The 12,697-nt window shown below is 41.2% G+C and overlaps 1 protein-coding gene and 1 long non-coding RNA gene across 6 annotated transcripts in view; one reads left to right on the top strand and one right to left on the bottom strand.

Moving 5' to 3' along the window:
- The window catches only part of WDR37 (WD repeat domain 37), a 48,066-nt gene extending 38,003 nt beyond the window's left edge, over positions 1 to 10,063 (bottom strand). Inside the window, exons 1-3 of one of the 5 annotated variants that reach the window (XM_074831975.1) lie at positions 9,926 to 10,054; positions 4,456 to 4,487; positions 474 to 651 (exon numbers count right to left, since the gene is read on the bottom strand). In XM_074831975.1, the coding sequence (XP_074688076.1) occupies positions 474 to 611 (138 nt within the window). In that variant the 5' untranslated portion in view covers positions 612 to 651; positions 4,456 to 4,487; positions 9,926 to 10,054. Of the gene's footprint in view, positions 1 to 473; positions 652 to 912; positions 2,182 to 4,455; positions 4,488 to 9,925 lie in introns of those variants that run through there. The other 4 variants (XM_074831994.1, XM_074832002.1, XM_074831965.1 and 1 more) reach the window with 4 other exon arrangements.
- Positions 10,064 to 10,253: 190 nt separating this feature from the next.
- LOC141926376 (uncharacterized) lies at positions 10,254 to 11,808 on the top strand. The gene is made up of 2 exons (XR_012624114.1): positions 10,254 to 10,664; positions 10,827 to 11,808. It is a non-coding gene; the product is annotated as an uncharacterized LOC141926376 (long non-coding RNA).
- Positions 11,809 to 12,697: the final 889 nt, after the last annotated feature.

Below are 12,697 nucleotides of genomic sequence, written 5' to 3'. Positions count from 1 at the left end.
TTCAAACACTTCCTACAGTAGCCTTACCTACAGTTAATCCCAATATTGTTATCTGAAACACTCCACTTGGCTTCAGACTGCATCCACTATACAGACTGACATGATTAAGGAAATTACAGAAGTGTGTGGTAGTTGTTCCTTCCCAAATTCAAACTTATGAAATCAAGAATCAATCTTCAACTTTGGAGGGGGTGGTGCATGCAGCTAAACAAATAAGCTGTTCCTTTGTGTTTCTTCATGGTTTTATCATTCATGTAAGAATACACAAAAGCCAATAAAAAGTTCCACGGGTCTGAATACAACCTCAAACACTGTCAACATCCACGTCAGTGGTCTCCAAAGACAGTCAGCAGTTGCAAGCAAGAAAGTCTGATGTTCCTGCAGCTTTACTGGGCCTATTTCATTACTTAAGTTTATTTAATTTCCTCGCATAGAAAACACCGAAGTTACCCAAGCAGCAGTGTATATCTTACCTGCCCTTCCAACATGTCTCTCTGCAGTCCTGCCCTTTCTTGCTCGGAACTGTTGGTTCTTCGGATTGAAAGACTGTGTGATTTACGTTTCTGCTTTGCTTGGCGAGCAGATGCACAACTTCCACTTTCTATTGGCATTACTTCAAAAAAACAGCTTCACAGAGGCTCCTATGATAAACTAAGGACAAGCATTACACATTACAAATTGCTTTGCCAAAGTTTAAATATTTTTCTTAAAATAGAAATATTTAGTTCTATTAAATTTTGGAGTTATTTGGGTTGTTATTAAAAAGAAGGGAACCCTATAACTTACAGCTATTCTTCAAACAACATTAAGTTCAAAAACACATATGCATGTATGTAAATAAAGTGGAATCACTTCTGCATTACTTATTCATTAGCTAACAAACCTCCACAAAAGGAAAATAAATTCCACTACCTTGCTCATTTTGGAGAACACTAGCAGAGACAGCCCCAAAATGCTTCAGGAAACAACTATTATGCATACTGTATTTCACCGAAATGCATGCAAAATTAAAACCCAGCTGGAAAATGAAAGCAAACAGACATGATAATTTAGGGACACTGTCAGGTTAAAAATATATTATGCAACATTAAGTGTTAGTATACAAAATTTAATAGATGTGCCTATTCACACATATGCAGAAATTAATTTTAATGACAGAAGTTCTGACAACTACTTTCCACCATTTTCAACAGCTCACAGTTTCACTTTCTTGATAGTAAAAGTGCCCATGAACTTATGAGAAGAGTGAAAGTGCACCTGACTTACCAGGCTGTTGTTGTTAATTTCTGTCATCTTGTTAAAGCCAAATATGCATTTTAATATCCCTAAAAACCCCTGACAGTATCACCAATTAATATTACCATGCATGATCTACTGCTTTCCCCTGTTTAAGAAAAATCAAATTATGTTTGATTTATTGCATAAAGGTGAGGAATATGTTCTTTACTGTGAAAATCTTGGTTTTTAGAAACATTTAATTACTGGAATTTTTTTTTAATTTAAACCTGATATTCAACAGAAATTGATTTCAGTTTCATAAGGTACCAGTTGTTAAACATTTCAAATGTTTTAGGATTGATTACTCAAATTTTTCAGTCACGAACATTGAGAACAAAATAAAAATTCATTCTCCAGCATAAACAATTTCTGAAACAATTACAACATAAAATAGCTGCAATAGTCTGCAGAGAAATAGGAGAGCAGAGTTGGCAAAGCTAACAAGGCAACTGAGCTTCCTTTTAAATAAGTTGATCAGAGAAAATTTAAACCAAACCCAGGGCCACTTCCAATTTAAGATCCGCCAACACACTAGATCTCAAGCTAGGAATGAGCACCATCGCTATGAACAAGACTAGGCATTAACCAGTTAGGTGGTTTTGAAATGGTATTTTCAGCTTTTTAACATATCATAAAGCCAAGGAAAAGCATACCTTACCAAAAACACACAAGTAAGAACAGCTTTAAATCTGCTTTGGCTTTTATATCACAAAATAAAAATATATAAAGATATATAAATTTATATCAAGACTAGATATAGTTACGGTTTTGATGTCCATCCATCCTCAAATTTGCTCATTAAAAGACTTGATATTTTAATTAGCTTTTGGAACACCCATGTTCCAGTAACCTGACACCAATTCCATAGTAAATCTGAAATAAAACTCAGGCACCAGTATCTTGTACTGCACTGAGATGATTTTGTTCATCTCCTCTGGACTCTGCACCGTCCTTCCCTGCACCTAATCCCATCAGAGCTTTTTATGTGTGATTAATCAGTAGTAACTATTTAGCTATATTCACAAATTAAAGAAGAAAGAAGAAAAAGAACTACCATTGGGCAGTTTCTTATTTGACTAGATTTCTTTTTTCACTGTGGCTAGATTCCTCTACCATAGAAAGACAGGACTGAAATTAAAAAAGCCCATGCCATAAACAAGTTACTGCCAATTTTCTGGGCTTCACTAAGTATCTTCCTGTTCTTGGACATATGGTCAAGAATTAGGAACAGGTTTTCAGTGCTCATCACATTTCTATTTCTTTTCAAAACATGATCAGATCCCAAACACAATCCCCAATCCCATCTCCCTTGGGAACAACTCTTTCAATGGCTTTCAGTTTACCGGTTTCTGCAGTGTTCGGGATTGCTTTTTAAGGCCCAAAGAACCAAACTCTGTGCACACACATAGATGTGTTAAACGGTTTTATATCTATACATACACATAGTTACATATAATCACATAAATCAATTAACAGTTTCACTTAAGCTCTGTGAAAAAAAATATAACTTCCAATTCCTGCCAGATATGGCTCCTGAGCTGTAGTTATGCACAGAGATGTTAATATGGTTTATGCCTTACCAGGCATTGTTTTAAATATGCTAACTTCCATTTGCCCTCTACTGCCAAACTACTTTATTTTAGAGGACTTTACCAAGAAATACCCTTTTCTGGATTGCTTCATAAAATCATAGAATGCTTTGGGTTGGAAGGGACCTTTACAGGTCATGTAGTCCTTCCCTCCCTGTAATAAGCAGGGACATCTTCAACTGCCTCAGGTTGCTCAGAGCCCTGTTCAGCCTGGCCTTGAATGTTTCCAGGGATGAGGCATCTACCACCTCTCTGGGCAACCTGTTCCAGTATTTCACCACCCTCACTGTAAAAAAAATCTTCCTTATATCTAATCTAAACCTACCATCTTTTAGTTTAAAACCATGACCCCTTGTCCTGTCAGTAAAGGCCCTGATAAAAAGTCTCTCTCCGTCTTTCCTGTAAGCCCGCTTTAAGTATTGAAAGGCCACAATAAAGTCTCCCCAAAGACTCCTCTTTTCCAGGCTAAACCACCCCAACTCTCTCAACCCTTCTTCATAGGAGAGGTGTTCCAGCCCTCTGATCATTTTTGTGGCCCTCCTCTGGACCCACTCTAACAGGTCCACGTCTTTCTTCTACCATTGGTTAAAGCTGGCTTTCTGGGCTGCAAGCGCACGTTGCCGCCTCATGTCTGGTTTTTCATCCACCAGTATCCCAAAGTCCTTCTCCACAGGGCAGCTCTCAATCCCTTCATCCCCCAGTCTGTATTGATATTGGGGATTGCCCCAACCCCGGTACAGGACCTTGCACCTGGGCTTGTTGAACTTCATGAGCTTCGCATGAGCTCACTCCTCAAGAATGTCTAGGTCCCTCTGGATGGCATCCCTTCCCCTGCAGTCAATCAACTGCACCACTCAGTATCAGTACGTACAGATTTGGCAGCTATACATGGTAGCATGTAGAATTTAAAGGGACACAGTCAAATGCATGAGATTACATTTTTACATAGAGAAATTCTCACATTAACTACACAAAAGTTTCTATGTTCACAGCTCATAAGCAAACAGAAACGATTAGGTAAGGAACATCTCCACTACAGTATCCATTTGTTAGCAACACTGCACCTGCAGCCAGTGTCACTGACAGTAACGGCACTCTCCTCATGCACCAGCATGACCACATCACTCATGCACTGTTCTGGAGAGAGTAAGCATGCACACTCTTCCCCAGGCTCTGCGAGGGGGTGCCTACAGCCATAGCAAAGCTGCAACCCAAGAGGCAACAAGCAGGCATGTGCATACAGAGGAGAAGCTGAAGGGGACTAGAGTCACTGCCTTTAATGTTGTTCTGAATTACACCAAATAACCTTACAAACTTTCAGTAAGAAGGAAGAGTTTTTAGAACCAGGATGTAAATTCAGTTTTAAAGAGTGACAGTGTCCCTTTAAATATTAACTTCACTTTGACAATTTCAAAACTATTTTGATGCTAATTGCAACAATAAGAACCTATAGGTTTTTCAAGAGTAGATTTCACAAAACAGATCCTTGGCAATATGAGGCTAAAAAAAAATAAATAAATAAGGTGCTCATTTCTAGCAGTTACCTGATTCCCCTTATTATGTAAGGTTTTCAAGCAATGAGAATTACCTGTCCAGAATATCAGTGTCATGTTACATATCCTATGAAAACCATATTAAATATTGATTAGTGAAACAGTCAGTAGTATACAAACCAGTCAAAGTCTTTCACATTTTTGAATAGTGAAAACTAACTTCTGTAGTTAGAACACACCAGACAACAGGAAAGAGGCGTGAGGGAAAACATCAACACAAGTCAAGGCTAAGCACCAAATCCCAGTCAAATGAAGTAAGAAAAAAAGGCTTCAAAAACAACCCATTATATACTGTTAGTCAGATGTAGTTAATCATAACTTTTGAGTGTTACAAATGGGTTCTGAAAAGATAAATTCACTAAATTCACTTTCTTTCTATTTAGTCATACTACAAGTAGGATGAAAAAAACACCAAGTATGGGACTTGTTTCCTAAACCAAATAAAGCTGAATTCACAAAAGCTAAAAATTAGCAATCAAGAGTTAAAAGCTGAACTAAAGTACTGAGAAAGAAAAAAAAAAAACCCAAAACAAAACACCACAACAGAAAAAGAAGAGTGTTGTATTACTAAACTGTATTCATTAAGGGTGGCAGTTCTCAAGTACCATATTATTAAAAAGTGAGCTTATGAGACATATTGAGCTATTCTGCTCAATCGCTTTGGAAAATGCTACATTTGCATAGTGTTCTTCACCCAGTGATCTGTCAAAGCCTCCAGAGAATGGCACCAAATGAATTTCTGACAGTCAATCAGCAGGAGTAGGAGAGAAAAGTATGTCCTAGAAAACATCTAGACCACAGGTGATTACTACTTTTTGAACACAAAGATACTTCAGTATTTCAGTTACACTGTTTAATTAAACTCAGAGCATATTTTACAGCGTGTTAAATTAAAGTTCTGCCACCTACCTTTCTGTAACAGATGTTACCATGTATTCGGTCGCAGGAAATATTTCATCAGAGTAACAGTAAAGAACAGATGTGTAACCAATTATTGTTCTATTTGCTACAACGGAGAAATGGCACCAAACAGAAGTGCACACACTGGTCTTACTAGACTTCAAAATTCACTGCAGCAATCAACTAATTCTACTTGCCTACTTCTACTCTTGAACACGGAACAAGCAGACTGCTGAAAGGAGAATTCCAGAGGTATGTATGCTGCTGAAGCCAGGGAGAAAAATCTCTTTTAAGAAGTGTCAGAGCAGACAGAATAGCTACAGTATTGCATTTCCTTTTTTGTTCATTCAGGACAACACACAAGTCTGTAAAGGGAAAGCATCTGGAAGTTTCAGCCACACATCTTACCCGCGATCTCCCTGCTCCATTTTGTTTAGAGTTTAGCAACAGTAATACTTACTATTTAAAGGATTGTGTCAAAACAAAAAAAAACCCACAGAAATAATTTTACTGTATTTCTGTGTGCTCTTAAATCTCTTAAACAGTCTTGGGTCTCATTTTCAAACATGCTTTAGAACAAAATTTCAGTGTATACTACATAAGAAACAAAGGCTTTTTACAACAGTAATTATTGTCCTGTGCAACATTAAAACCTTAAGATACAAAGATGCCAATTAACACGGGTTGGTTTTGTTCCACAAAGCAGGGAGGGAAAGGGGAAAGAGAGGAGAATGATTACAGTTATTAAGTTCTTAATTACATGTAACTCAGTTTGACAGCATTACTCATGAGTTAAGGGAATTTAAGTATCAACGTATCCCACTACAATCTTTATTAATATTCAAAGAAATCAAATTTAAAGGAGTAAAACTTCCATTTTGAGGTCTTCAGTGAACAATTTGTTTGAAGGATGCTGTACATTCGAGTGCCATTAATTCAATGCAAGCGCCAAGAATACAGCACACCTGAGAAGGATCAGGCTAAACAGACTTCTTCATAAGACTAGTTGTTGCTAAAGATAAATATTTAGGAAACAAAACCATTCCAGATCATCACAGATGATGCTAGAACCACTGATAAGTGTGCTCAAACCTTATGAAATCCACTCAAGCATTACAACTTTTTTTTTTTTTTCCTAAATTTAGTGCAGCATACTTTCAAACAAAACTGGATGTTCCTCGAAATGTAAAAGGAGAAAGCATCCACCACTGAAAAGGTGACAATCTTCCTTCTACAGAAAGCATCCTAAAGAAGCTGCCCCAATGAATTCTAAGTATGTTATACATCTGGAAATCAGTGATAAAAGCTTGAATACATTAGTAAGTACCTACTCCGAGCAATCTTCTAACACAAACATCCACGTATAAACCAGCCCAGTTTTGCCGCTAGCAAGCTCTGATCTCACTAATTCAACTATGTCAGCAAATGCTGCAATCACACCAAAATGCAGTGCAGACCTAGCCTGCCAAAGTCTACTAAAGCAAGAAACGATACTCTCAGCCATACAGATTTATTTTAACTAATATTAAACAACAATAATTATCAAACTTGGATTTTTATTTATTTAGAATATAGAAGAAACCTGCCTAGGTGCACTAATAATTGTGAGACCAAGACCTGTTAAGTGAAATCGCCCATGTCCTGAAAGCATTAAACTTTCCTTTGAGATCTGTGCCACCTATGCTCGCTGAGTGTGCTTACTGTTTTAATAGTCTAAATGGAACTGGGTACAATATAATCTTACATGTAACGCTAGTTAGTTACCTATAAGTATATACCGTACCTTGTTTTATTAATAGGTATTGATTAGATGGCTTTATTGAAGAGTTGAACAGACAGCATCAGGTCCTGCTAAATTAATTACTGCTGGTTAAATCCTAAAATATGTTTGAAGGCTACTCTATTTCCTTAGCTGTTTCACAGACGTTCTAGCTCCCATTCCTGTATTAGCAAATCCCTAATAGCCTAGAAGTAGTCTACATGCATGCACAGGTATGCAAATACAAGACCTGAGGGTGAGGAATCCTAAGGAAGTTCAAGAGCAAAGGTGGTTTAACCAGGTATTTGTTTAAGGAAGCACTGCACCACATTCAGAGGCCAGAATCTTATTGTGCTAGTCTCTAAGCAAACAATATTTAGCAATTTATCTAGTACATTGGTAGTAAGTACCTATTAGGCTTTTACGCAAGCAGAGTGACCTCTAAGATCATTGCTCTTCATTTAGGAATATATTACTTGCTAGTAAATTAGAATCTTGTACTGCTTAAGACATCAACAAAAGTAAGTAACGTTGACACTAACTATAAGCTTTAACAAGCTTTTCTGAAGCACCAGTAAATCACCTTTGTACAGCACATTCTTGAAGCATTTCCTCATATGGCCTACCACAGAGAACTACCAAATCTTCCAACGGTATGTGGAGCAGCACTCCAAGTACCCAGTCCTACCATCCTGAAATGCTAAGTCTCAAAAATAGTGAGTAGGCATTACTCGAGGATAAGAAAATAACAAATCACTGGCTTGTAAGGAGAGCATCCCAATTCTTGTCTATTCCTCAGCGGTCACGCGTACAGTACTAGCAAACTCTTCCCACAGATGTCTGAAGCGGTGGCCTCTGCAACAAGGCCCTCACCCTGGCCTTCACCTCACAAGGCAAGCTACTAGTCTTAGCTCCAAGGCTTAAGAATTCCATGACATAAAATGATCCCAATCTCATCTCAAACATATAACATGCAATATCACTTAACTTCTCCTCACTTGACACATACTAGTCCTGGCTCGCAATTTCTGGATTTTGTAGAAGTAAGCTCTTCTTTTAAGACACTATCACCACAGTCACAGTACTTCTCCCATGACCATACCAACACTCTCAAGCATTTTAGTCCATAGAAGAGACTGCATCCTTTAAACAACCTTTAGATTTAAAACATCCTTTAAATTTAAAGAAAGATGGTGGAAGGGCATGCCTACATTAGAAAGACAGTCTCAGTTTGGAAAGAGTTACCTTTAGATTTAACGTGATAAACCTACTTTAGGGACAAATGTACACAACAACTGGCATTAAAAAAAAACCCACCAAATATTACAGTGGCCTCTGACTTAAATTCTAATATTTAGCACAGGCACCTTTTCTTAAAATAACTGCCCAAGTCCACAACACACAAAACTACATCTAAAGTTATTACAAGAAAACACGTTAGGGCTGACACATGCACACACAAGATCTTATCTAATGTAAACTACTCATTAGAAAACATACTTGAGCATTCTTGAGGTTACCAGCTCGCTTTCAAAAATATCACATAAGAAATGCCAACAGCAGGCTTGCTTGGAAAACAGTTTCAGAAATTTGTTTAAGGAGAACGATACCGCTGGGATCTTGCAAAATGGGTGCCTGAACAATAGACGTTTGTATAATTTCAAGGTGTACTCAATGACACTGAATCACTTTAAAGAAGCAGTTCCACCGGTTCTTTACATAAATCTTCCACAAATTACTGTTATAGAAAGCATACTTTAAAATGCTATAACGAAACAAACTTTGACAAGCTAGAAGATGTAACAAGAGGGATAAAAACACACGCAGAAGTTTCTCCTTTCTCACAAACACCAAGATGTCCTTGGACAACAGTTCAAGGCTTAACTTGAAAAAGTTTTCGTTGTCTTTGCCTAAGCACGATCTTTTTATTTATTTAATTTCCTCCTACAACTGGAACCTAAGACCTACTCAACCTCTGAATACGTTAAGAGTATTAATTCTCCCCTCAAATTTGTTTTCACCGTTTTTGCTCAGGGAAAGAGAAATACTGCAAATGGCCCTTTACAGGTGTAACTTTTACCCATCTCGGGGGCTTTCAAGTCATCCTCCCGCTGCCAAAGGCCAGACCTACCCCGTCCCACCACAAACAGCACTTCCCCTCCTCATGCAGTTGTGCCCCACTTCAGGGAATCTGGGCATTTCGTTTTTACTCCATTTGTACGTGTGTCAGAGGATCTGAACTCGATCTGTAAGCTAAGGAGGTACTACACTGGGCTCGTCCTTAGGATATGCAGTAGCACACAAAGTTAGCGAGCAGCCTCCTCAGCGAGCACCCTCGGCTTCACTGTCTGCAGACCTGAAACCATCCCCACAGCCTCAGGCTGGAAGCGTTAAAAAAAAAAAAAAAAAAAAAAAAAAAAAGAAAGAAAACAACACACAGAAGAGGAAGAAGGGCTTATTTTCGGTTATTTCAGTTTTTCAGAAAGAGCGTGCAAGTCATTTCACGCGGAAATAAACCGGAATAGGGCGGGCTGGGAGGGGGTGCCGATGCAGCAGCCCCGCTTTGCGCCACGGGCCTGGCGAGGCGGCAGCACTGCACAAGTAGCGCGCGCTGCCCGCGCTCCCGCCGAGACCCCCGCCCCGGCCCCCCCGCCCTGCGCCCCTGCCCTGCCCTGCCCTGTCCCCGCGGCTCCCCCCGCGTCGCGCCCGCAGCCCCTTGGGGGAGTCGCAGCCAGCGCCGGCGGGGCGGGGGCTCGCCGGGCGGGAAGATGGCGGAGGGTCTGCGCCCCGCTGAGGGGAGCGGGAAGGGGCGGGGGGGCGCCGGCGCCGCGGCCCCCCGCACTCACCTGTCAGCCACAGCCGGGGCGGCGGGCGGGAAGGGGCAGGGCCGTAGACGGCGGGGGGGAAGGAGGAGGAAGAGGAGGAGGAGGAAGGCGGGAGGGGCAGGGGCGGCAGCGACGAGCCCAGCGACGCGCCTCCCTGCCGAGGAGCGCTGGCGGCCACATCCGGCGGCGGGCGGAAGCGGCGCGCAGCCCCCGCTCGCCGCTATGGCGACGGGCCGCGACGGGCCGGGCCGCCGCCGGCCGCTCCTGCCCGCAGGCTCGGAAACGCCGCCGGAACAGGGCGCGACCCGCCACCGGCCGGCTGGTTTGGGGCGGGCACCGTCAGCCCTGGCCGAGGGGTGTCGCCCCGGACCCGCGGCGCGGTGTAAGCCAAAACGTCTTGCTAACATTTTTTTTTTTGTCTTGGTTTTTCGTCTTTTACGGTAACAGCGGCCGCGGGCGCGGCGATGAGCCCCCCGGAGCGTTGGCAGGGGCTGCGCTCCCGCCGCCAACCCTGCGCTTCCGAGGTGGCCGTTCAGTGCCGGTATTTAAAAAGCGGAGTTGTGTTTCCTCCTGACTGTTGCCCGAGCGGACCACCGTGGACTGACTGACAAGCGACATGAAACTTTTCCTGAAACGCCGCTGGAATTCCTTATTTTTTAATTTAGAATGGCTGGGAAATACCGAATCTGGACGTTTTCTAGTGCACAGGCAGACGATATGACAGAAACAGTGAATCAAAGCTAACTGCTCCATTCTGCAAGTAGGCTGTTCACTTTGAAGCTTACAACACATAATTGAAATGTGATTAATTCCTTTGCTGATTAACACTTGGAAGAAACCTTCACCTAAAATTCTTATTCATTGTAGCAGATTGTGAAAGTCAAAAGAGGCCTTTGCCTAATTATTTTCTCTCTTCCTGCAGATTATCTAGCTGCCTCAGAAGAGGGCTGTGGAAAGGCCAGAAGAATATGTGCCTCAGAGCGAGGGCTGAAAATATTACATTTTCTTTTCATGTGCTTCCCAGCTACAAGTATGCCTGCTGTTCTCTTTCATCATCTTTTTCCTTTCTACCTCCTTCTGTGCAGTCATGTCTTAATTGCAGCTGTACTAACACTGACAAAAATACTGTGTTTTACCTATTTACTAGCACCTTTCTCATCACCGCAGGTCATTCTACAAGATAACCAGCCTAACTGGTTTGAGAACTTACCATAATTTTAGCCTATTCCCTTCTTTAAAGCCACCAAAAGGAGAAAGGAAGGGAGCAAAACGAATAACTAAATGGCTTTTAGGAGAGGAAAATGAGGGAGACAGGACAGGCAAAAGAAGGTGGGCAAGAGGTAGAACAGAGTTGCCCGGGAGGAAGCCTGAACACAACCTGACCAAATGCCACTCTTTATAGTTGGTGCAGTTATCTCAGTCATCTGCCTGGTTTTGGCTGGGATAGAGCTATTTTTTCATCTTAGTAGCTAGAATAGTGCTGTGTTTTGGATTCAGTATGGGATTTGCTATGAGAAAAATGTTGATAATGCACTGATGTTTTTAGTTGCTCCTGAGAAATCAAGGACTTCTCAACTGCCCATGTCCTGCTAGTGCGCAGATGCACAAGAAGCTGGGAGGGGGCAGAGCCAGAGCACCGGACCCAAACTGGCCAATGGAATATTCCATATCATACAACATCATGCTCAATGTATAGATGAGGGTTGGCCTGGAAGCTTGTTCTCTCTTCTGGGATTGCGGTTTCAGGATTTTCTTTCCTCTGGGATCACTAGCTGGGAACGGGCTGGGCATCGGTGGGTGGTGAGCAATAGCATTGTGCATCACTCATTTGTATATTCTATTATTACTATCATTATTATCATTATTTTAATTTTATTTCAATTATTAAATTGTTTTTATCTCAACCTACGAGTCTCCTTAGCTTTACCACTCCAATTCTCTCCCCAGCTGGCTGGGCAGGAGAGGGTGAGTGTTTGGCTGCCGGCCAGGTTTAAACCACAACACCATCTTAGCCAAGTCACAACTTGAGTGCTCAGCTATTCAGTTCCTAACTAATCTTTTTTTAAGCCTCATTATTCCTACCAAAATTACTTCATCCTAATATAACTCTACTGTACCATAACAGTTTTAGATATAAGTATGAAGGAAAAAAATGTCCAATGAGAGCACAAGGATCCACATTTGAGATTTCTCTGGGAAAGCACTTGGCAACTTTCTTATCCTCTGGAGCAGCTCACTCTCTAGCAGCAGGGGCAATACAGAGATGGCCATTTTTTCCTGAAGAAATGCAAAATACTGCAGTAAGGAAAGACAGGGGCTTAACTTTTTCCTTGATATGGGGTGACTCTGAACTGAAAATTAACAGGCCCTGTACAGATGCATTTGGTTTTTTCACAAAAAAAAGAATGGCAAGTGGGCTGTTGTCACTCTAGCCCTATTACTGGCTTGGTTTTGTCGTGGCACTACAAGAGTACCAGGCACTGTGTAACGTATAGGTGAAAGTGCAGAACTAAAGTCTGCACCTGCTTTTCACACACTAATTGTTTTAAAACAACAGACATGAATAGCAATACAGAATCCTAGGGAAACGGGGCAGTACTAGTTATCATCTTACCAACAGCTAAGAAGCTTTTTAATAGGCATTGCAGTAAACAGAGCAGCAAAACTTATGTTGTCCTAGACATCACCTTCCAGACATACTTCTGCACCCATGGCTGGACTTGAGAAGGTAAGATACAAGGCTTGGGAAACCAGCAACAGAACAGAATAATAGTTGAATCTCCCAAATTAAGA

This window comes from Strix aluco, chromosome 1 (genome assembly GCF_031877795.1).
Source record: "Strix aluco isolate bStrAlu1 chromosome 1, bStrAlu1.hap1, whole genome shotgun sequence".
NCBI lineage: Eukaryota > Metazoa > Chordata > Aves > Strigiformes > Strigidae > Strix > Strix aluco.
This window is presented reverse-complemented; position numbering and strand designations above follow the sequence as displayed.